At 37.1% G+C, this 24779-nt stretch overlaps 1 protein-coding gene across 1 annotated transcript in view; it reads left to right on the forward strand.

Annotated features, from left to right (window-relative positions):
• UNC13C (unc-13 homolog C (C. elegans)) overlaps window positions 1–24779 on the forward strand; it is a 557952-nt gene that overhangs the window by 11104 nt on the left and 522069 nt on the right. The window contains exon 2 of the mRNA XM_005882381.2: window positions 16024–19256. Coding sequence (XP_005882443.1) covers window positions 16280–19256 — 2977 coding nt within the window. The 5' untranslated portion in view covers window positions 16024–16279. The remainder of the gene's footprint in view (window positions 1–16023; window positions 19257–24779) is intronic.

The raw sequence follows: 24779 nt of genomic DNA on the forward strand, positions 1-24779 counted from the left end.
AAAGGAAAAGAATGACATAGATTATGATGATTGGCCAGAGAGACTATTTCAGGCAGAGGAAATGCTTGTGGGTAAATGGAAATAACCAGTTTTTGTGAGTGGAGAACAACAAACTGTTTTTTCTGATGTTTAAAATGACTTTGGGTACTTTGCTAAGCTCAACAAAAGAAAAGTGAAAATGAATAAAAAGAGGACCTGCCATCAAAAGCTTTTTTACTTATTGGGGGAGAAAAACATGGACACAAATTATTATACAAAGAGTGAATTAAAGGAGGGGCATTTGCCGAAATAGTGAATGTGGACTAAATATGAACTACAAATGGAAGGAATGAATTATAAGATTCAGATTGCAACAGAGGTAGTCTGGTGAGGAGGCAATAAAAGTATATTTTATTCACGCAGAGAGGTAAAGAGATGGCTTGGGTTAGAACAGAGACCATGTGGTGAGGATTAGGGCTGTTGGTAGGTCTGAAATGCATGGAATAGGCACCAAAGAGTCACTTTGTGGTGGAAATGGTTAGCAAGAAAATACTCTCATTTATTGAAATATTTTGTTTAAAAAACTCTCCCTGTTCATTCTGCTCTTACAGATGGAAGAGCATATTGCTGTTTTTTTGTTTGTTTATTTGTTTTTGAGACTATTGATGTTTTGCTCACCATTGTATTCTCCCAAACCTAGTGCAGGTAACAACACTTAGCTGGTGATCAATAAATATTTGTTGGGGGAAAGTGCTGATATCTCCACAATATAATTATTTTTTTAAAAAACTTTTGAATTATAATCTAAATTTTTAATTGGTTCATATTTGTTGGGGGAATGAGTAAAGTGCTGATATCTCCACAATATAATTATTTTTTTTAAAAACTTTTGAATTATAATCTAAATTTTTAATTGGTTTGATTTTTCTTGAATATAACTTTCACTTCTTTACTAGTAACCTATTCTGTGTAGAACACCATGAAGATATGGGGATTAGAAAGAATTGTCTTTCAAAGGAGAGGCTCATAACCTTATGAGGGAGAGAAGCCAGATACAGGTGCCATGCTTGGTGTGAATAAAACAGAGAAAACTGAGCTCTTTCCCTAATGCCAGCATATTGTTTAATATTTTGGAATTTGTAGGATAAATAGCTCCCCTTCAAATTGTGATTACATGTTTCTTATCCGAACATTATGGCTCAATTTGCATTTATCAATGAAGACAGGGTTATGCAACCTCAATTACAATCTTGGAAAACTGTCAACAAATTCTGATTAATAAGTACTACTCAATTGTTGAGAAAACTAGCAGTCTTTCCTGGTTTCTGCCTAAAATAATATAATTCAGGGATAAAAATGGAAAAATATTATTTAGTCTAAACAATTCCTAAACTTACCAAAAATCATTAAGTAAGACAGAAAAAGTGACCAAAGAGTAGACCAGGTTGTTGGGAACAACATTTATTTACTTCACAAACTTTGTATTTTTAGGGCAAGGCGTTTCTGTACTTCTCAGCTCCTAGGCTCAGACCAACCAACTGATAGCTCCATTGGATGGCTAGAAAAATGTGTGATTATTCTAAATTCCATATTTGAATACAGCTGGCAGATGGAGAATCTGCCTTGGAAATGAAATTTCTAATAAAGATTCATCAAGAATGGTTTCTCAAGTTCTGTACAAAAGAGGGTCTTTTCAGTAGAAGATTTACTACATTTTATTTACTCTATTCAGTAGTATACTTAAGTGGATGATCAGGCAGTTTAAATTCAAAGTTTGTTCTCTCTGACATATGTATGCATTATTTTTCCATTTCGCAGGTTACCTGTATAATTAGTGATGGAAGGTGAAGTCTTTGGAGTTTCACATCCTGCATTCAGATGTAGATATTACCACTTCCTAGAACTGTGGTGTTAGGCAAGGTGCTTGCTTGTGCCAGCCCAAAATAGTTCCTCTGTATGACAGGAATATTATAGTAAAATTTTTGGAGGAACAAAGCAAGCAAATATTAAATGGCAACTATAATTATTTTTCTTTGTTAACCATTAGCTATCTCTGCTACTTGTGATATATTGTGAAAATAAAGGTTATATACTGTGTAGATCTGGAGTTACATAGTCTACAGGTCAAAACTAGAGCATATTCAAAGACAGTATGGAAAAGCTGTGGGCTGGTATTTGTGGCAGTCCAGAAACCAAGACCACCTTCAGTTGAGGGCCATTCCCAGAGGTGAACTCTGGATTGAGCACCGTGGTCCTGAAGGTATCACACCTTGACATCCACAAGTCTGCCCTGTATGCCACTCAAATCCGCTTGTTTTATATGGCAAGTTAAGACCATCTGGGATAGCTGGCTGGTCTCTTACATGAAGGTTATTGGCAGGAACTAGAGCCCTTATAATTGTAGCTGCTCTCCAGACCACAACACATCATCTTCCTGCTAAACCTCCCATTTCAGGTACCCCTCCGGTGACCAAGATTATCATTCCTGAATGAGGCCCTCATCATTTTGCTATTTTTATCCATTTACCATCAAATTAGGAAAAGGATTATGAAGAATTTCCTCAGTGGCTTATCTGGGTGCTAAACATATTTCTCCTTGGCCCTATAGTGTAAGTTCAGTCCTACATTCTCCTAATAATCAGAGTCAGTTTCTCCTGCTGTAAGTCTCAAGTGACCAGATGACAATTCTATCTTAAGATTTCATGATACTTTTATTATGTGTCTTCATAGAAGCAGTTCCCCCCATGGAAACCAGGAGCTCACTGTTGCACATCCACTGCTGTGAAATAGTCCCCTTAGTCTAAGATGAAAGTATGTGGGTAGGGAAGGCAAATTTATATCTGGAACTGTGTTGGTCCAGTTAAAATGAAGTACTGCCCTTTCCAGAGTAAAAGTTCAATGTAATCAATTGCTACATCTAATCAAGTGGCTTGTAGATTTTCTTGAAAGATGTTGTATTAAATGTTTAGCATCGGTCTCTGTTGCTGTCGGGTTGGACATTCAGCAGTAGCTGTGCCTCGATCAGCTGTGGTGAATAGGAGTCCATGCTATTGAGTCCATGCGTACTCTCCATCTCAACCACAACTGGTCAACCTATTCTGTTTACTCGGTTATTTATCGCCACTTCCAGGTGGATACTTTCTGGTGAGCCTCAATATGCAAACACAGAAAATTTCACATTTTGAACCCTTTCCCTTAAAGCCATCCACCTGCTTCTTCTCTAGCTCTCTTTGACCCTGATTTTCCAATTTTTTTTTTATGGGCTCCTGATAGATTAGACAAGCAATTCACCATTGTTCTTGAGTCCACATGTATTCTTACCATGGGCCATTTCTCTTTCCACACAAAGTGGATGCCGAGATAACCTGTCTCAAATTCTGTCCATTGGGCGGATTTTACTTCACTGCTGTGTTTCAGTGACATGTTGAGTGGGACTGTGTATCATAGTCCATTTTCATGTACTCTCACATATTGAGACACCCACATACTGAGATAAGTTGTCCAGACTCTAAATCACTAAGTTTAGACTTCTTCCTTCTTCCCTTAGCTGTTTATAAGGGATATATTTGACTCCCCCAAAACCTAGTTGTTCTGTAGTTGTTCTCCAAGACTCCCCGCAGATACCAAAGTCTGCGGATACTCAAGTCCTCTATGTAAAATGGCATAATGCATGCCATCAGCCTTCCACATTCATAACATCCCAACCATGAACCCAAAACTGTACAAGTATTTATTGAAAAATATCCTCACATAAGTGGACCCACACAGTTCAAACCTGAGTTGTTCAAAGATCAACTGTACATTCTCTCTCTCTCTCTCGCTCTCTCTCTCTCACTCTCTCTCACACACACACACACACACACACACACACTGAGGGAGAGACACTGCTGCAATTGTAATGGATGACAAAGGTCTAGGCCACATCCTCATGCAGCTTACCTGTGCCCTGTGACCCTGTCCATGCCTGATAGTCCCAGCTATACAATTTTCATTTTATAGTGGATTGCTATTGGGTTTACCCAGTGTCACTATTTGATGGGTTGGACAGAACTCAATTCATGATAGGTAGTTCTGGCAGCATGGTTAGTGGCTGCCACATATTCAAGTTCTCTGTCTATATTCAAATCCAATTGCAGTCTGAGAAATATTTTTTGAATAGATACTAGGTTTCCACTTCATATGGCATAAACTCTATCCAAAAACCGGGGTCAGCATTTGATTCCCCTATTGAATCTCACCATAAATTCCACAAGGTGACTTTCTTTCCACAGATATCTCTGTTCATAGAGTGTGAACTATATCAGCCTTTTGTATCACCAGCATATGAGTCAGAATAGCATTCTCACGTATGGATTATATGATTTCCAAACTTGGAAAGGAAACCACACTTTGGATGTGAGAGGCAATGATTTACTTTTTACTTTGGAGGTGATATTGACGTATTCTCTAGTCTACTTAACCCTAAAAAGCTGGTTTTAAGTTGCTTCATTGGTGCCACATCATGATAATTGTACCCAGCTTTTTCTGATAGTTAAATACTACCTAACCTCAGTTGTTTTGGTATCCTATTATTTCCAGTGTTATTAGAGCCTGTTTCTATAGCATCCCTGACTTATAGAGGGTAGTCACCCCTGAGATGCTCAATGATGTCACTGAGAAACTTACCATTACTTATCACATTGGTAAATGGTATGTCCTTTCATGGACATTTTCGGCTGGTGAGTTTTATGGTTTTATGTAGTATATCCACTCTATCACAACTACTTCTCAGAGACTTATGATATCTTTCTCTGTTATTTGCTATACTATTTCTACTAAGTGCAGGCCATTGTTTTTCCCAAGCTTCAAAGAACCAACATAGCTTTGTGTTAATAGTGTCTTCCATAGTCCTTGTCAGGTGTTAAATTCAATATAATAGGAGAGTGCTTCCATAGCAATACATTCTTCCCTAATTAAGTTTATATACCTCCCCATTGATATAACATCCACAGAATTCAGTTCATAAGTACTTTCTTAGTTCCTGTTGGTGCATATATGTTGGTGGGATCCTATAGTTTCTTCAACATACAGTCTCTTTCCTCCCTTAACAGACCGTACATTTACTCAGCTAGATTATGTGGTGACTTTTGCTCTTGTTATTGTTCTGGAGGCCCATGGGGATGTCTGTCATAGATCTTGATGGAGGATGCACAGCTTTTCTTGTAAGTCAGAGACTTCTGTATTGTCTTCAAATGAAGGTGGAGTACTAATCACTAAAAGGGAGAAGCAAGTCACTTTTGCAGTCTGGGATTCAGGGAAGCTGAGGATTCAAGAGTTCTAAATAATTCTGGCCAGCATTGCTCAGTGGTAGAGCATTGACTTATGAACCAGGAGGTCACAGTTTGATTTCAATTAAGGCATATGCCAAGGGTGTGGGCTCGATCCCCAATGTGGGGCATGCAGAAGGCAGCCAATCAATGATTCTCTCTTATAATTGATGTTTCTATCTCTCTCTCCTTCTCCCTTCCTCTCTTAAATCAATAAAAATATATTGAAAAAAAGTTCTAAGTGAGTTAACCCACATGTCCTCATCCCATAACTCACAGTCCCATTTTTTCCCTATTAAGGCCTGAACTTGGCATAGCCATCCTACCTAAATTGAGGAATCCTCTCTGGAGCTCTGCCTCTCTGATAATCAATTCCTGGGTCTGGTGCTCAGCTTTTCCTGCATTTGTTGCAAGAGGTGAGAATTTATTTAGCTGATGACATGGCTTTCCAGTTGTCTTTACACTAAGCCATAAATTGGTGATTCATCACTCTTCGCCTTTTGTTCTTAGTCTTTTGTTGTCTTTGTTTATTACATCAAGAGATTCCAGAAACAGCTATTCTATTCCAAAATGCTAATCACTTCCTCTCTTCAACCTATCAAATAACATGGGACATTGTATGCATGAATTCATTCCCTTACACTGGTATCCCAACTCAGTCTATCAGAAGTGCATATTTTAGCAGTTGGACTGCTACAGTACACACAGGCTATTCAATTTTCCACATAGCATCAGTGATTAGGTTCTCATTGCTAGTCCAAGAGGGAGGATCCAGATAAAATATCTCAATTTAGAGTCACTTCCTCAGTGCTCCCTTGACACCAACTTTCTTAAGTAATTTTCCCTGGGAAACAGACTATGAAACAGAGATATATGTATAGAATTTCTCTTGGATTGGGTAGAGGTGGGAGCTGAAATGCAATGTATTTGCAACAGAAGCCTCAGCCAATCTTACAGAAAACTCTGATGCAGGGATGGCACTGTATTAAATCAACAGAGCATTTGAACATCTATCAATTAGTGCTAGGCATTTGAGCACTTACCAATTAGTCATTCAATTTGGGCTGCCCCAGAGGAGGGGAATAACCCTTTGGCCATGGATCATCCTCAGAGTGACTCAGCTATGTGTCTTTGGCAATAAATACAACACTCAGCAGTTGGAGAAATTAGTGACTTAGTCCTGAAGTGGGTATCTGTGTGGCACACTTACAGCTATGCCACACAATATATTTCCATTGATTCTGATGGTAGACTTGGATGGGAGGCTGAAGTGTAAACATTTGGAGTGGAGGCTGAGGATAGATTTGGATGGGAGGCTGAAGTGTTGAAATTACATTGGTCTTAATTAAGGGTATACAGAACGTGCGTGCTCCCTGGGGTACCCTTTTATGTCGTTCTCCCACCTAAGGCACAGAAGTATATTTAGAGGGCTTATTCACTGATTACTTTATTAAAATATTTTAAATGTTTAAAAAAATTAGCAGATGGTATCAAAAATAGTCTATCTCATTTCCCACAGCATTCTTCTGCATCTTTGTTTTCTAACTGTCATCAAAACCTAAGTGAAGGGTCTGGGCTGAGTTAGGATCAGGAGAGATAAACACAGGTACAACCAGAGCTTGAATCTTAGAACTTACCTTCTTTTGTGAGAAGGGGCTTTGGGAAACCTGAATTTATATGCATAGACATTCCATATGTTTACCTCTGTGGTTATTTAGAGATATACAAATTTTTGTGTAGCCTTCTTAATTTCTCCCTATTTTATTTCAATTACAACAGCACCTTGACTTGCCATTGATCAAGTTACCAAATGCATTTGTGTGTGTGTGTGTTGTGATTACTTATTTCCAGATGCACTTTGAGGTAAGAGCTGACTGATGCTAAGCATGTTCAGTTTTAAGTTGAAGAGACTTTACACATATATTTTAGTATTCCATAATAAAATATAAGAATTTTTAAAGAACTTTGATAATTGAATTTGTACAGGGCACATATATTACCCATCATTATATAGAATGGGCTATATCTTTGCTGTGATTATTTATTTCCAGGTGCACTTTGAGGTAAGAGCTGACTGATGCTAAGCATGTTAAGTTTTAAGTTGAAGAGACTTTACACATATATTTTAGTATTCCATAATAAAATATAAGAATTTTTAAAGAACTTTGATAATTGAATTTGTACAGGGCACATATATTACCCATCATTATATAGAATGGGCTATATCTTTGCTGAACAAGTTAAAATAGGCATTGCTATTAGGCATTTTAAAATGATTTCTTTATGGAATTTCTTTAAAAGCACCCTGTGATTTAGGAAAAGGATGAACTTGCAGCTCTGTTTAGTGAGACATTAATTTTAATTTTTAGCTATAAGTATCACATCCATTTTGCTTGCAAGCTTTGAGGCATGAGTAATTGGCTTTCACCCAAGAGTTAGAATCAAGTGAAGTTCCATTGTGTGAGGAGAATTGCACCGGATACTGTAATGGAAAGGGGGGGGGGGATCTAAGCATCTGAGTTTTGGTCCATTGCCACGCTGCACAAAATTTATTAAAATTTTAAATTCTTGCTTTTACTACAGAACAAAGACACATCTAGAGTTGTGCAAATCAGTGAGGTGAGAACAGCTAGGAAATCGTATTCATAATCAAGTGTAACTGTCTGTGGTGAGGATTAAGTAATATAGTTTTTTAATGAATATAATATAATGATTGGAATATTTTAGGACCTACATAAAAATGTTTAATTTTTTTGTGAATTTTCTTTTCTAAAAGAAGGTAATGACCTGAGGTGAACATTGATGAGGGTTTGAACTAAAATGGTGGCTCTGGGAGTGGAAAGGAGCTATAGGGATGGGAGAAACTGTAAACTTAAGGCCTGTAAGGTAAGTTTGGGACAAAGCAATAGAGGAATTAGTGGTGAAACTAGAGTTCCCATTTGTTTTGTTAATAAGTACTATATGAGAAAGTTAGAGAAGATTGCCATATAATGAAGATGAACTTGAAATATTGAAGTTGAGATGATAATGATTTTTCAGACAAAGCTGATCAAAACACAAATAGGAACTAATACAAAAAGAGAAGCTAGATCAGCGGTTCTCCACCTGTGGGTTGTGACCCCTTTGGGGGTCGAACAACCCTTTCACAGGGGTCGCCTAAGACCATCGGAAAAACACATATATAATTACATATTGCTTTTGTGATTAATCACTATGCTTTAATTATGTTCAATTTGTAACAATGAAAATACATCCTGCATATCAGATATTTACATTATGATTCATAACAGTAGCAAAATTACAGTTATGAAGTAGCAACGAAAATAATTTTATGGTTGGGGGTCACCACAACATGAGGAACTGTGTTAAAGGGTCGTGGCATTAGGAAGGTTGAGAACCACTGAGCTAGATGGAAGTATATTGATTTGGTAGTTAAAAGAAAGGGGAGTAAAAGAAGTCTGACAAGAGGAAGAGAGGCCAGTGGAGGGTGTTGCTAAGACTTGTTTCTAAAGAAAAACACTTACTTAGACTGATATCTCTCCATAATTAGACAAAACTAATAATGGCCCCACACCTAGGCCTAAACAGCAATCAGAAACAAAGGGGTCTGCTTCCTCTGTGCCCATATTTTCTCTCATTCCTGCTTTTCACCATTTGTCTGCACTCTTTTCTTTTTTTAAATGTTTTTTTACTGCTAAATTTTTACAAAGTTTAAAAGTTGGCTGTTCAGGTCAGAACTTTATGTTGCTCTGTTGTCAAAATGCCTGTTTCAACTTACAATTCCCAAGAAAGAAAACGTAATTGGCCCAGTTTTTATTATATGACCACTCTAGTCAAAATAACTGTGTCCAGAGAGAGGCTCAAGTAGGCCTTGTTGTCACAAAGGTATATAGAAATGTTTAAAGAAAGACAACATGGTTAATGGTTTCAGATGCAGTAGGCAGGGTGGGGAAAATTATACAAATATTATCCATATCTCAGAAAAGAGAAATTTTAGTAGACTTCTGGGTTGGAGCCAGACATCAAGAGATTGAAGATGAATAGACTCATGAGAAAGTGCAGACAGCGGGTCTCCTCTATGCTTTGGAAGAGTCAGTTGGAAGTTGCAGTAGCCTGAGAAGGTGACAGCGTTGAAGGAAGGCTGAAGGCTGCGCTGTTTGTTTGTTTTTCATTTACAATAAGATACGATGTGAACATGCTTATTGCTTGGGTTGAATGGACCCTCGAGAAAGAAACTTAAGATGTGATCAAGAGAAGATATAATTTCTGGAGCATCACCTTAGAGGGGATTCAGTTAAGATCACAGGAAGATATATGGCCCTTGGGAAGAAGAGATTCTTGTATCTTAGCAAACAAAGAGCATTAAAATGAATATCTTTCTGAATAATTGTTCCAGTTGGATGACAGGGAACCTCTGGACAGCTTCAGTCTGTCCCCAGTCATGGAGGCTTTTCTGTGTCAGCTAGAGGATTTCCAAACAGATATGAGAATTGCGACTTGGCCTTTTTGATGAAGCTGAATGTCTAAAGAAGCTTTGTTCCCTAACTATATTGTCTTCTGCTTAGACCTTTGAGTGCATTGTTCAACACTTTTTATGTGTTCTGCATGTTCTGAAATTGTACTAAATTCAGTAACTGAAAGAAGACCTAATTTTTATACAACAAACAAGTAAACCGGTTTCCACCATTCCAGGAAATTGCTTCTCATGTGCTACTTCCATTATCAAAGTACATGTTCCATTTTTCATTTTTCTTTTTATATTATTTCACTGGAATAAGATTTATAAACAGTGAAATGGAGAGATGTCAAATTTATAACTAGAAGAATTTATAAATGAAAATATACCTACTACCCCAATTAAGATATAGAGCATTTCTATTTTCCCAAAATGTTTTCTCATGTTTCCTTCAAATCAGTCCTCACCCTTCATATGCAACAACTTTTCAGATTTCTATTATCATAGCTTAGTCTTGATTTGAACTTAATATAAACAGAATCATAGAATATTTACTGTTTTGTATCTGACTTCTTTTGCTCTATATAATACTTTGAGATCCACGTGTAATAGTGGCTCATTCTTCTTTATGCTGATTAGTGTTCCATTATTTTAATATACTGTAATTTGTGTATCCATTCTTTTCCTGAGGGATATTTTCCTACTTTCGAGATATTATTAATAAAGTATCTATGGAAATTCTCATACAAGTTTGTTTAAAAAATATGCCTTGATTTTTCTTGGGTAAATACTTAGGAATGCAATTGCTGGGTCATAGTGTAAATGAAGGTTTAATTTTATAAGGAACTGCCAAAAGCTTCTAAAGTGATTATATTCTTTTACATTGTTCTCTGTACTGTATAAAATTTTAGTTGTTCCACAGCTTCTCCAGCATTTTGTGGAGCTGGTATTTTTATATTTTAGTTACTTTTGTCTATATGAAATGGTATCTCATTTTGTTTTTTAATTTGTATTTTCCTGGTAATTAAAATAATACCATAGAACACATTTCCATGTGCTTATTGGTCAGTTAAAAGTTAGTCTGAAGTTATTACTAATTATTAACCTATTGTGTTGCTTTTAAGGATGTGCTCTTGGCATTAGAGTTAATTTTGGGGCAGTTAGAAATAATAAAACTGAGCAAAATGAGCTAGCAGTACCTAATCATCTGTGAAGCATACTTTGTGAACACGTTTTTATTGAGACACTGAAAGTGCAGAGCTCTTTAGATTTCATTAATTAGATGTGTGGACATCTAATCAATGTACCAATTTGCCAGCAATATTCATAATTTCTTGTTATAGATTTATTTAGTGTAATGGACCCTGAAGCCAGTTAGTTTGGGATACAGTTCTTGCCACATCACTTCCCACCTATGTGGCTTGGGGCTAGTTACTTAGGTTCTGTTTCTTCATCTATAAAGTGGGGATTAATAACAGTACCTACTGCAGAGATTATGGTCAAATATCAATGTAATAGTCTATACAGAGCATTCAAGAAAGTGTCTGGCACATAATAGACAAAAATTAGAAAAACATGTGCAAAGACTGTTTTTGATAAATAGTTTAGAAGAATAATTATGGAATAAATTTCATGGTTCAGACAATAAGGACAGGAAAAAAGGAAGATGACTTGAGTAGTTAAATTTTCATGGAAAAGTTTAGTTTTGATCTGTCCTCAATGGTTGAAACCAGGGGACATTCTAAGAAGAGTGAATAAACCACAAAAAATAAGCTTAGTGGATCCATGAATGGTCCAGAGTACAGGGTATGCAATAGTATTTAGTAGGAGATAAAAAAAAAAGGAAAATGACATTTAAGGAAGGTGAGATGGAAATCAGTCCATGGGATGGTTTGTAAGGTGGAAAATATTACTTTAGGAGACCAGTAAGCTATTAAAGGTCTAAAGTAAGGCGAATGTAAATTAAATTATTAAAGTGGCCCTAGCTGATTCGGCTCAGTGGATAGAGCATCAGACTGAGGACTGAAGGGTCCTGGGTTTGATTCCGATCAAGGGCACATGCCGGGGTTGTGGGCTTGATCCCCAGTAGGGGGTGTGTAAAAGGCAGCCAATCAATGATTCTCTCTCATCATTGATATTTCTATTTCTCTCTTCCTCTCCCTTCCTCTCTGAAATCAATAAAATATATACATATATTTAAAAAAATTATTATAGTGAAGAAACCAAACTTTAAAGTCAGGAGACACCAGCAACCACTTGAGCATCTAAGAGACTCACTGTCTATAACAATAACTGGAGATAATACACTTGTAAGGTTACCATGAAGATCATATAACTTTACACACAAAAAATACTTTGTAGATCCCAAAGTACTAGTAGAAGTATTAGTGTCATTGTTTACTACTAAATCAAAGAGCAGCAATGGAAGTGAGTAAAAAATTCAGATGGACTGTAGTTTAATGAAGATCTATCTTAATTCTAGAGATATTCATGAAAGGAATGGAGGCAGAGAGAACAGCTTGAAAAAAGGCACATTTGTGAGGCAACTATGTGGTAATCAGGAAACTGTTACTACCTCAATGTGGCTGGGGCAGATGTGCTTGTGGGAGTGATAGGAAATGAGTCTCCTAAGACAGGTAGTATTTTAAGTGGGACAATTTTTATCTTTTAAGAATATATTCATATTTTTGTACACCTCAAACCTATGTAATATGTAATTTAATTTTTTTTATTTTAATAATATATTTTTAATTCTTTTTTTTTTTGAGAGAGAGAGTTTTGTTGCTTCACTTATTATGCATCCATTGGTTTCTTCTTGCCCAGGAACTGAACCTGCAACTTCAGCTGCACACCAGGTCAATCTCTAACCAATTGAGCTACTCGGCCAGGGCTATATAATTTTATTTACCAATGTCACCCCAATAAATTCAATAAAAAGGAAAATATATTAATTTTAGAGAGGAGGATTTGAGTGAAGGGCCAAATTAGAGTTAGGAAGACCACATAGAGTTTTGTTGCTTCACTTATTATGCATCCATTGGTTGCTTCTTGACCAGGGACTGAACCTGCAACTTCAGCTGCACACCAGGTCAATCTCTAACCAATTGAGCTACTTGGCCAGGGCTATATAATTTTATTTACCAATGTCACCCCAATAAATTCAATAAAAAGGAAAATATATTAATTTTAGAGAGGAGGATTTGAGTGAAGGGCCAAATTAGAGTTAGGAAGACCACATAAGATACATTTGTAATAGTCCAGATAAGAAATGTAGTTCAGAACTAAGGCATTAATAGTGGGATGAGATAACATACATTGGATATGGATATGGGATAGATTATATGAATCTAGAATGATATCAATCTAGAATATTCCCAGGAATGAGTCCTGGGTATAAGTCTTGAGTAAGCAGATACTTATTATGATATTAATGGAGATGAATAATTAAGAAAAATGACTAGGTTTGAATAGAGTTTGATTTGGGGCAACCAGATGAAGATAATTAGTAAGTGACAATTGTTTTAACTTTTAAAATGAGTTTGGATATAAGTATACATCTGTGAGCCGAAACCGGTTTGGCTCAGTGGATAGAGCGTCGGACTGCGGACTGACAGGTCCCAGGTTTGATTCCGGTCAAGGGCATGTGCCTGGGTTGCGGGCACATCCCCAGTGGGGGATGTGCAGGAGGCAGCTGATCGATGTTTCTCTCTCATCGATGTTTCTAACTCTCTGTCTCTCTCCCTTCCTCTCTGTAAAAAGTCAATAAAATAAAAAAAAGTATACATCTGTGAAACCATCATTATAATCTATGCCATAAACATATCTATTATCTCCAAAAGTTTCCTCCTGCCTTTCCTTCTTGCTTTATTATTACTTTTTGACATGAATACTTAACATGAAACCCGCCCTCCTAGCAAAAACATTAAGTATACAATACAGTCTCATTATTAACTATAGGCTCTATGCTATGCAGTAGAGCTCTAAGATTTATGCATCTTGCATAACTGAAACTTTGTACCCTTTGGGCCAATTCTTCTGCAAATGATTCTTGAGTGCTTATCATGCATGCTGGGTTCAGAAAGTTTAAAATAGGATAAGTAATATTTTTTTACCCTTAAAGAGGACATAGTCCAGCAGGTGGAGACAGAAATGAGATTATACTTCAGAATTCTAATTGCTTATGAGCTAGGTTGTGGAACAGTGTGGCAAAGAGAGACAAAATCTCAGTTTGGGTGGTTGGTGAAGTCTTCACAGGACAAATGATTTTGGAGTTTAAACACAATTTTTACAGACAGGGTTGCTGGCATGAGTGATATTCTAGGGAGAGGGAACAGAAAAGCTACTGAGGTGTGAAAGAGCATGGAGCCCTTAGTGAATAACAAGCCACTGTATGTGATTGGAATATAGAACAAGTGAATTAGTATGTGTAAATGTGGATGCATGCCCTTGGGTTCATGTTTTCTGAACCGGGATTTCAATTCGGGTTGAATTTTTCTGCTCAAAATTTTTTTTTCCACAATGATTTTGTAAAGTCATAGTTCTGAATTAGTAATATAAGTCAGGAAGTCCAGACATAATTTCATGAAAATATCAGAAGCATTGACAAAATTACTGCTTTCATTTAAACAAAAAAGTAGTTGTTTGTTTTTAGGTTTGGGAGACCCGGGATCTTGGACTGAGTGATTAGTAAATAGAACAATTTGTTCTACCAACGTTGATCTTAAAGTAATTTAGTTACCATCCTACTACTTAACTTTCCAAAGTCTTTTCTCCACAAGGAGAGGTCACATGGGGTACAATAAATACTGTTTTAAATTAATTCAGGACTCAATTCTTGACATTTTTTATTAGTAGAAAACAGATTCAGGCTTATACTTTTGAATGAACAGCAAATTGTTTCAGACAAGAGGAGCTGGTCTCTGACAAGTATGAAACCCAAGAAGACCTGGACTTCTTTAGAGTCACTGTTTCTCTCCTTCATCTTTTCGCTTCCCCTTCTCATCCCATAGCCCTGCCTCTCCTGAAGCTTGGCTCCCGCCAGAGCATGTTTTCTCTAAGTCCCTGCAGAGCCTGAGTGAAGAGAAATGGCAGGTTTCCAAGTGAAGGGAGCTGGTAACGAGTCAGTTGACTCCTAAAACAATATGCAGCTCATGATGTAACTTTAAAGAATGAAATAGATTATTTATCTACCCACATGTGTAGTCCAATGTCAGTACAGGCTTTTGGCTGCTACCATTATTCTGCGATCTATTTCAACAATAAAACAGTGAGTTAAATTTAACAACATTTTCTTTGAATGAAATTACATACAAGTCACACTGCTAGTGAACCAGCAAAATTCGTATAAATTTTTTCTCCTCCTTCCCCTCTCCTTCCTCCTCCTCCTCCTTCTGTATCCAACCAATTCTTGATTCTCCGTAGGAACATTTTATTTGTGGCACAGTTTCTTTTTGTGATTTGATAACCTATGGCTATTCATGGTGCTAACCCTGGGGATGAGTCTCCTGCCATCTGCCACAGGGCTGCACTGGGTGATTAGCATGGCTCTGCTCTCTCAAGTCACATCCTTTCAAAACTTGGATGTGCTTTCTGCATTTTCCAAAAATATTTTCCTAATGGGATTTATTGTTGTTATAATACCTAATTTGATATAACCTTCTATTTCTTTTCAACCATTATATTTCATTGACAAATCTGATGGCTGTAAAAGATGTATTTTCTCTTAGTATTTACTTCAGCATATGACATATGGCTTACTTGAATTACTTTAATCATTATTTAAGCAATTCCAAATCATTGAATGCCTGGAAAAGTAAAAGATTACTTGAATAAGAAAAGGTCTTACATATACGGATAATATTAATTTGATTAATTTTAAATGTCTGGGGTAGGGGATATACATTTAAATTTAAATGCTTTTGTGTTTCTAAGTAAATGCAATTTAGGAAATAAAAGAATGGGGAAATGATAATATGCAGTTAATATAGCTTTTAAATTTGTCACCTTATACAAACCTTTGCAAATTATCATTATCTTTTATTACCATTCAATTGTGTCTGCCCATAAATAATTTAGAAAAAAAATGTAATTTAAACACAGATACTGCTACTTATTTGCTTTATAGTTGTTTTAAAAGTAACGGTGTATTGAAATTAATATATTACCCTGCTCCCTCTGCAATTTTTCACACATTATGTATCTTGAATACTTTTGAAAAATGTTAGAAATGGGATAAGTCTAGAATTAATTTCTGATATTCACTTTTACATTGCTTTCTTTTAGACAATACTTGAAGTCATGCGGAAATGAGAGCAACTCATGAAACCCCTCCTCCAAGAGAGAATGTCTTTCATAAATGGAACTTTGCTTCTGGTTTTCACAGGACATTGACCTTGTGGCAGAGCCACGCTGCCCTTCCAGCTGTTTTCAATGATTCAGAGAACATCTGAACAGTGATGCTTGCCTTGGGTTTACAGATTTTCATCCTGACGCCTTGTTTATGTTTTTGGAGTAGAGAAGTTTGCACTAATTGCTCTCCATGGTGGCTAATCTTTTCAAGAGCCTGATTTTACCTTACATACATAAGCTTTGCAAAGGAATGTTTACAAAGAAATTGGGAAATACAAACAAAAAAAAAGAGAATCGTGAGCAGAAAAGGAATCAAGACTTTCCTGCTGCCGGCCACACCAAAACCCCCAGACTTTCTAATACCTTGAAAAGTACCGTAAAGAAGATTGCCAAGTGTTCATCCACTCGCAACTTATCCACTGAAGAAGACGAAGCTAACAAAGAATTTTCCCTCTCACCAACATTCAGTTACCGAGTAGCTATTGCCAATGGCCTACAAAAAAATATTAATGTAACCAACAGTGATAATGAAGATCTGCTTCAAGAGTTATCTTCCATTGAGAGTTCCTACTCAGAATCCCTCAGTGAACTAAGGAGTAGTGCAGAAAACCAGCCACAGTCAACACTCATGATGCCGGTTAAACGCAATAGGAAGAGTTCAAGCAGCCTGGCTCCTTCGGAGGGCAGCTCTGATGGGGAACGCACTCTGCATAGCTTAAAACTAGGAGCTTTACGTAAACTGAGGAAATGGAAGAAGAGTCAAGACTGTGTCTCCTCAGATTCAGAGTTGAGCACAATGAAGAAAACCTGGGGAATAAGAAGCAAATCTTTGGACAGAACTGCCCGAAACCCAAAGACAAATGCCCTGGAGCCAGGATTCAGTTCCTCTGGCTGTATTAGTCAAACACATGATGTCATGGAAATGATCTTTAAGGAACTTCAGGGAATAAGTCAGATTGAGACAGAACTTTCTGAGCTACGAGGGCATGTCAATGCTCTCAAGCATTCCATCGATGAGATCTCCAGCAGTGTGGAGGTTGTACAAAGTGAAATCGAACAGCTACGTACAGGGTTCGTCCAGTCTCGGAGGGAAACCAGAGACATCCATGATTATATTAAGCACTTAGGCCATATGGGTAGCAAGGCAAGCCTGAGATTTTTAAATGTGCCCGAAGAAAGATTTGAATACGTTGAACTTGTGGTGTACCAAATTCTAGTAGATAAAATGGGTTTTTCAGATGCACCAAATGCTATTAAAATTGAATTTGCTCAGAGAATAGGACACCAAAGGGACTGCCCAAATGCAAAGCCGCGGCCCATACTGGTGTACTTTGAAACTCCTAAGCAAAGGGATTCCGTCTTAAAAAAATCATATAAACTCAAAGGAACAGGTATCGGAATCTCAACAGATATCCTTACTCATGACATCAGAGAAAGAAAAGAGAAAGGGATACCATCTTCGCAGACATATGAGAGCATGGATATAAAGTTGTCTACTCCAGAGCCCCAACTCAAGAAGAATAATTGGCAGCTACCAGATGACAGTGATGGAGAGCTGGAATCTGACCTCAATAGAAACAGTTATGCTGTGCTTTCCAAGTCAGACTTTCCAACAAAGGGAAGTATTTCCAAGTCAAGTTCAAAATCACACAATGCTAGAGCCAAAAATAAAACTGCCAGTAGCAGCAAAATTTCAAATAAATCAGATTATAATAAAATTTCCTCACAGTTGCCAGAATCAGGTACCTTGGAAAAGCAAACTACAACCCATTATGGAGATGCAACACCCCTCTGGCATTCACAGAGTGATTTTTTTACTGCAAAGCTTAGTCGTTCTGAATCAGACTTTTCCAAACTGTGTCAATCTTACTCTGAGGATTTTTCAGAAAATCAGTTTTTCACTAGAACGAATGGAAGCTCCCTCTTGTCATCTTCAGACCGGGAACTTTGGCAAAGGAAACAGGAGGGCACGCCTACCTTGTATGACAGTCCCCAGGACTTACTTTTGGATGGGGCTGTTCAGGGTGTCCAAGGGAACACAGAAACTGTGGATAGTGGGATGAGTAATGGCATGGTATGTGCATCTGGAGACCAAAGTCATTACAGTGATTCTCAGCTCTCTTTCCATGAGGATCTTTCTCCATGGAAGGAATGGAATCAAGTAGAGCAAGGAGCTGATTTAGGTTTGGATTCATCCACTCAGGAAGCTTTTGACTACGACACAAACAGTCTCTCTGATCAACAACTAGATGTTTACAATAAAGACCAAGAAGACTCGGGGAAGTGCCATAGTGACCTTCAGGATGACTCTGAGAGCTATGATTTAACCCAAGATGACAACTCATCTCCATGCCCTGGATTGGATAATGAACCACAAGGCCAATGGGTTGGCCAATATGATTCTTATCAGGAAGCCAATTCTAATGATTTGTACCAAAATCAAAGCCAGTTGTCCATAATGTATCGAAGTCAAAGTGAATTGCAAAGTGATGATTCAGAGGATGCCCCACCCAAATCTTGGCATAGTCGATTAAGCATTGACCTTTCTGATAAGGCTTTCAGCTTCCCAAAATTTGGATCTACACTACAGCGGGCTAAATCAGCCTTGGAGGTGGTGTGGAACAAAAGCACACAGAGTCTCAGTGGGTATGAGGACAGTGGCTCTTCCTTAATGGGGAGATTTCGGACATTATCACAATCAACTGCAAATGAATCAAGTACCACCCTGGACTCTGATGTTTACACAGAACCTTATTACTACAAAGCAGAAGATGAGGAGGACTATAGTGAACCAGTGGCAGATAATGAAACAGATTATGTTGAAGTGATAGAACAAGTTCTTGCTAAGCTAGAAAACAGGACTAGTATTACTGAAACAGATGAGCCAATGCAGGAATATGATCACTCTTCTTATGAAACACCTTATGAAACCCCACAGGATGAGGGATATGATGGGCAGGCAGATGATGTGGTTAGTGAAGGAGGGTTGGAACCCTTAAATGAAACGTTACCTGAAATGGAAATAAAAGAAGATGAAAACCAAAACATTCCTGAACAGCCCGTGGAAATCACAAAGCCAAAGAGAATCCGTCCCTCTTTCAAAGAAGCAGCTTTAAAAGCCTATAAGAAGCAAATGGCAGAATTGGAAGAGAAGATCCTGGCTGGAGGTACTCATGTTTAAATGATACATTATGAGCTGATTGTGTTTTAACATTGGGTGGGGCTTTTTTAGAGCATGTCCTGTGTTCATTTGTGGGAGAAAAAATTATTGCAAGGAACGTGCATGTTTATTCTGGCAAGGATTTTATTTTACTCAGACAGCTCTCCCAATAAGTTGGGATTGATGATTTAAAATCAAAATGTTTCAAAACAGGTCATCCTGAAATGAACCCTGCACTCTGCGGATCAATATTTCTCTGCCAGGATTATATATAAACCCCATGTCCTATTAACCAGCTGTGTGGCCTCAGTTACCAAGGAAAGGATGATTTAAATAAAAGAGCAGCCTGGGGTCTATTCCTTGGTGCTATTGGGTTTACAGTGTTGGGGAGAGAGGTATAGATAATCTTAAATAATTAGGAAAGAGGGACTACCTTATTTACCAGTCCTTGTCCCATCAACTCTACACTGTGGGGGCTGCCAGTAGGAAGAGCTGGGCCTGCAGAGCCAACCTTAACCAGTCCCACGGAGGACCACAGCCTCCCTTCCTATGCACTGATGCAGCTGAGCGAGTGTAATAGGGCCAAAACCCTAGGCCATGCCTGAGCAGTCACAGTTCACTCCACTACTCAGTAAGGTGGCAGAGTCAAGAAGTTTTCTCCTAAAGAGTAGAGCAGGAGTCTCTTGCCCATTATGGAAATGAAAGGAGTTCCTTACCTAAAATTTTACTTGATTGTTTTTTTTTTTGGGCGGGGGGGCGGAATTTTTAGATCATACTCTTGGGAAAAGTAGCTGCATATAAATAAATAATATGTTGACTTTTAATTTCTCAACCAAAATTCATCTTCACTTACTTTAATCCCTTACCATTTATTTTGTTGGCATGCTTATCATTTTATATCTTTGGGATAGTTTTATATATCTCAATTTTAATGAACTATATATTGTTAATATTTTCCTTGATTATAGCATTATATTTAATTAAAATATTTACTCAGCATAATATTTCATAAAGGTATATATTTATGTAATATTTATATTGATATTTATGTTACTTGCTATTATGAAATAATATAATAATTTCTGCAGCCAGTAACTGATTATGGTTTCTTTGTCTTGACCACAGTTGGGATCAGAAACTATTCAAAACTGGCCATTTTCTGTTTGATATGGGTGGGTTGTTGAATAATCAGATACCTTTATTGTTAAACTGTTGTAGGTGCTAAGACAATTGAAATAACGACTTGAGTTCTCCTTCCTAAAAGTCTGTCTATATAAAACTGCACATTTTATGTAATTTATTTAAAGAACACTATAAGTCAAGGGGATCTTAGGTGCATTGACTGGGTTTTTTTTTTCTTTTTTTGAGGGTAGAGTTCTATATTAAAACGACTGGGTTTTTTTCTTTTTTTGAGGGTAGAGTTCTATATTAAAAACTGATTTGAAAATTCAAAGTAGTCAAATTTTGTGTAAATAAAGTTCTTATTGGAATAATATCTATTTTATTTCAGAGTGACTTAAAAAGTTAGGTATTCTTACTACTAAAACTTAGTTGACAGTTTCTTGGGATATAGGCCAGCAGTTTGGCATTGTATTTTATCTTCTGTGGATTCAGAGAAGTCTAATCAAAGGCTTAAGACTAAGCAATGTGTGTGTGTGTCTATTGTGATACAATCTATACATGTGTTAATGCCAATTGGTTAAGGTATCTGAAATGTTAGGCAATAGTATAAACACAACAAGACTATATGATCCAGAAAAAATGGATCTTCATCAACTTTTTAAAAAATTTCAAATTATCAAACCTCTGCAAAGTAGAGTGTTGCTGGTAATGATCCTTCTCATTCAACTAGCTATCAACCCTAGTCATCCACTGGCACTTACACTTAGAAAGCACAAATGCACTGGTTATCCACATACCAGCAGCTTAAGAATTCTAAAATAGGTAAAAATATTGTGCCATTTACTTAACATACTAGGCCTGGCTACAGAAAATGCAGACCCCTTCTATCTCGGAGCTTAGTTTGTTATCCTGTGAGCCACCTTTGAATGGAATCTGTTGGATATCATCTATCCTAGAGGAAATCCGATACACATCTTTAAGTCATTCTCTGGATGCTCAAAAGGCACCAGATTGACTACCCAGGAGGCTGCCGTAGCCTAGATTTTAAAGGCCATCTCTTCTCCCCTTGACACCAGTCAGGCAGTTGTCCCCCTCCTGTGCCACCAATATGCCTCATGGAAGGGCAGCCAAAAAAGGGCATTTTACAGTCCCCTTCCTTGCTCAGAGCACCCCAATGAGGTGCCAATTGTCATGATAGATTTTGTGCCCACTGCCATCTGCTTGCTGGGCTTTGGATAAATGTCAACATATTTTTCTCTCCATGACTATCCAGTCACCATTTGGTAGCAGTGCTGCTTTTCTCCACTACTAACCTGGAGAGATGGACCACGGAGCTCTCACTGTAAACAGCCGGGATGCTGACATAGCTTTATGGAATTAAACTCATAGATTTGAGTTATTTATTTCAACTTTTATCTGCAGGGCCCTGGTACAGAGGAATTTTAAAGTCCTCCATGTTTATATACAGATATATTTGGCACTGGTGTTTCTGAGAAACTTCACCCTGAACAGCATGCCTGTGTGGAAAGAGACTTAGAGTGTGTGTAGCCAGAAACTCTATGAGGTCATAGTCTTCCCTTATGGCCAGACCCTGCTGAGTGGTACCTTTTTGTGTAGCTGGCCTGAACTCCATACCATGGTGGTTACTATTTGATTCCCACCTCCAGCCCTGCACCACCTATCAACTGGAATGAACTGTTGTGTCCACTGAATTCCCATATACCCGCCTCTGATGGCATGGCTTCCTACGTATGTAATGATAATTTATGCACATTTCTTATTCTTTTTACTTGACCCTAATCAAGAGGAAAGATGTCTTATCTTTTTCATCCTTTCATATGCCTGTGCCTACCAATGCTTTATCCAGAGATGGCACTGAGATAATCAAGGGACGTAGGATACTAAGTAAAAGATACAAGCTTCGAAGTCAAAGGCAAATACAAGCTGTGGCCTTAAGTGTTAAGACTATGACTTTATGTCTTTTTGAGAGTTCAGAAGTATGATTAGAGATAAAAGCTTATTACTGATTACTACTATAGACCAGGGATTTTCAAGCAGTTTATCTGTTTTATTTTACTTCTTACAACACCACTGTGAATTTAATCCCATTATTGTCATTTTGCAGATGAGTAAACTGAGATGCTACAAACTTATGTAACTTAATGTCATACAGCTAGTAATGGGTGGATCTAGAATTAAATAGATAATTATTTTGGTTATTTCAAGCAGCCATATGCTTACTCACTTCAAATGCTGTTTTATTCATGTTCTAAGGTGGGGAAACATGATTAGAGATGGAGGGTACCATGAACCCTGAGGTTTATTTCAACTAAAGGATTTTCATGAGAAATTAGTAATAATATGAAAAGCTCTGAGGTTTTTATAGGAAATAGTTAATTCTCAGTTTTTCTACTTCAAATCCTTGGTTCGTTATAAATTAAGACTGGTAGAGCCCTAGTAATACTGTACAAGTAGCTGCTTTAAGGATGATGTATTTGAAGTAAACGTTTCTAGCAGAAGAACAAAAACCTTGTTTTGTCTTCAAATGTCATTTGCGGGCTTCTGTAGATTCTGAAAAGGACTATGACATCAGCAAGTGGCATAACTACTAATATTTTTATCATGGTGTACATTTTGTTTTCTGAATAGTTATAAAACTTGTGGAACTATTTTGGTTCCTAATAAGGATGTAAACTTCAATGTAAAAATTTTTCCTGAAGTTGATATTTAGACTAGTGGTTCTCAATCTGGTTGCTAGATTCATCTAAGGAACTCTAGGTAGTACAGTAATTTTTGTCCCCATAGTGATGGTGTAAAATTACAAATTATTAGGATTCCTTCACTGAACATTTTGATTCTGTAATGGTCATGTAATGGAGCCCATTAAACGACCATTAAGTATCCAAAATTGTACATAATTAATAAACTATAGATGCCCTTGTAAATAAAACAACCACCATCATCACACATGTACAAATAAAAAACATAATACAAAATGCTAAAAATTAAAAGTGAAAGTAAAATAGCTCCTCCCATTCTTCAGAGAAAGATAATTTGTTCCAGACTATATATATAAATACCTATACACTCCTTTTCTTCCTTTTAATATAAGTGGTATTAACCTGTCATGTATTCATGTTGTTTTGAAATATGTTTTTCATGTAATATATATTTAAAAGATCTCATTTTATTGTCTACTATATTTTAATGACACAAGTATTTCTATTATATAGTTATTGCATAATTTAATAGAGTAGTCTCCTATCATTGAACAGTTAAAATTTCTTATAAACTCACAAACAATACAACTCCATAACCTATCTTTAAGAAAATGAGATAGCATACTAATATATGTAAGATAAATTCCTAAATGTAGAATTACTGGATCAATGGATTTAATCCAATTTAAGAGAGTTAGGAACTCATGAATTCTAGATCAATTCCAAGTACTTTATATCATAGCACCTTTCATGGATGCAAATTTACATTTAGGTATATGATTCTTTGATTATTGTAGATCTCTGTTGTTATACTAGATTGCAAAGTCAATGAGTGAACTTTTCATTCTATTGCTATTATAATGCCAGAGCCTGCCTAGGTATCTGTTATAGAGTAAATCTTTGTTAGAGTTGTTGAATATATAAAAAATGCTAGCCTCTTCTCTAAAGGGCTATCTGGTTCCATATAAGGCAGAGAACGTTTAGAATTCAAATAACTTTAGTTTTATTTCTTTCAATTAAAAGAACATTTTTGATTATATATTGTAATGCAGTACAATAAGTACAACATAATTGAAAATGAGAACATGACATGCCCCCTTTGGCTCAGTTAATCACATCTATGCTAAGGCTAGCTATTCTTTCTATGATGGTATAACCTACATATCTCCAAAAACCTGGTTGAATTTATTAAGAAAAATACATATTTTAACTAAATGTTTAGTCCTTGGTGGTCCAAATCTATCAAACTGTAGAGAATATTTGGGTCTTACCTTCAGAGAGTTCAGGTCAGGAGTGATGGGGTTTGTACCATCTTTAAAAGATGTGTGTAAATTGAAAATTTTAGAAATCACCTATTTTAAAAGTTCTCAGAGAGTCTGCTGTAGGAACCACTGAATGCATTACTTTGCCTATAAATAAATCCTCATCATTCAACATTCCAAATTTTATCTGTTTTTGCAAGTTTGAGGTTTGTCTTATTATTATTATTATTATTACTAGGGGCCAGGTGCACAAAATTCATGCGCTTGGGTGGGGGGTTCCCTCAGCCAGCCTGCCCCCTCTCACATACTGGGAGCCCTCAGGGGATGTCCTAGTGACTGCTTAGGCCTGCTCCCTGCTCCCCTTGGGGAGCGGGCCTAAGCCGCAGTCTGGCCTCCCTTTGTGGGAGGTGACCAGGCTGATCAGGG

This window comes from Myotis brandtii, unplaced genomic scaffold (genome assembly GCF_000412655.1).
Source record: "Myotis brandtii unplaced genomic scaffold, ASM41265v1 scaffold709, whole genome shotgun sequence".
NCBI classification, from domain to species: domain Eukaryota; kingdom Metazoa; phylum Chordata; class Mammalia; order Chiroptera; family Vespertilionidae; genus Myotis; species Myotis brandtii.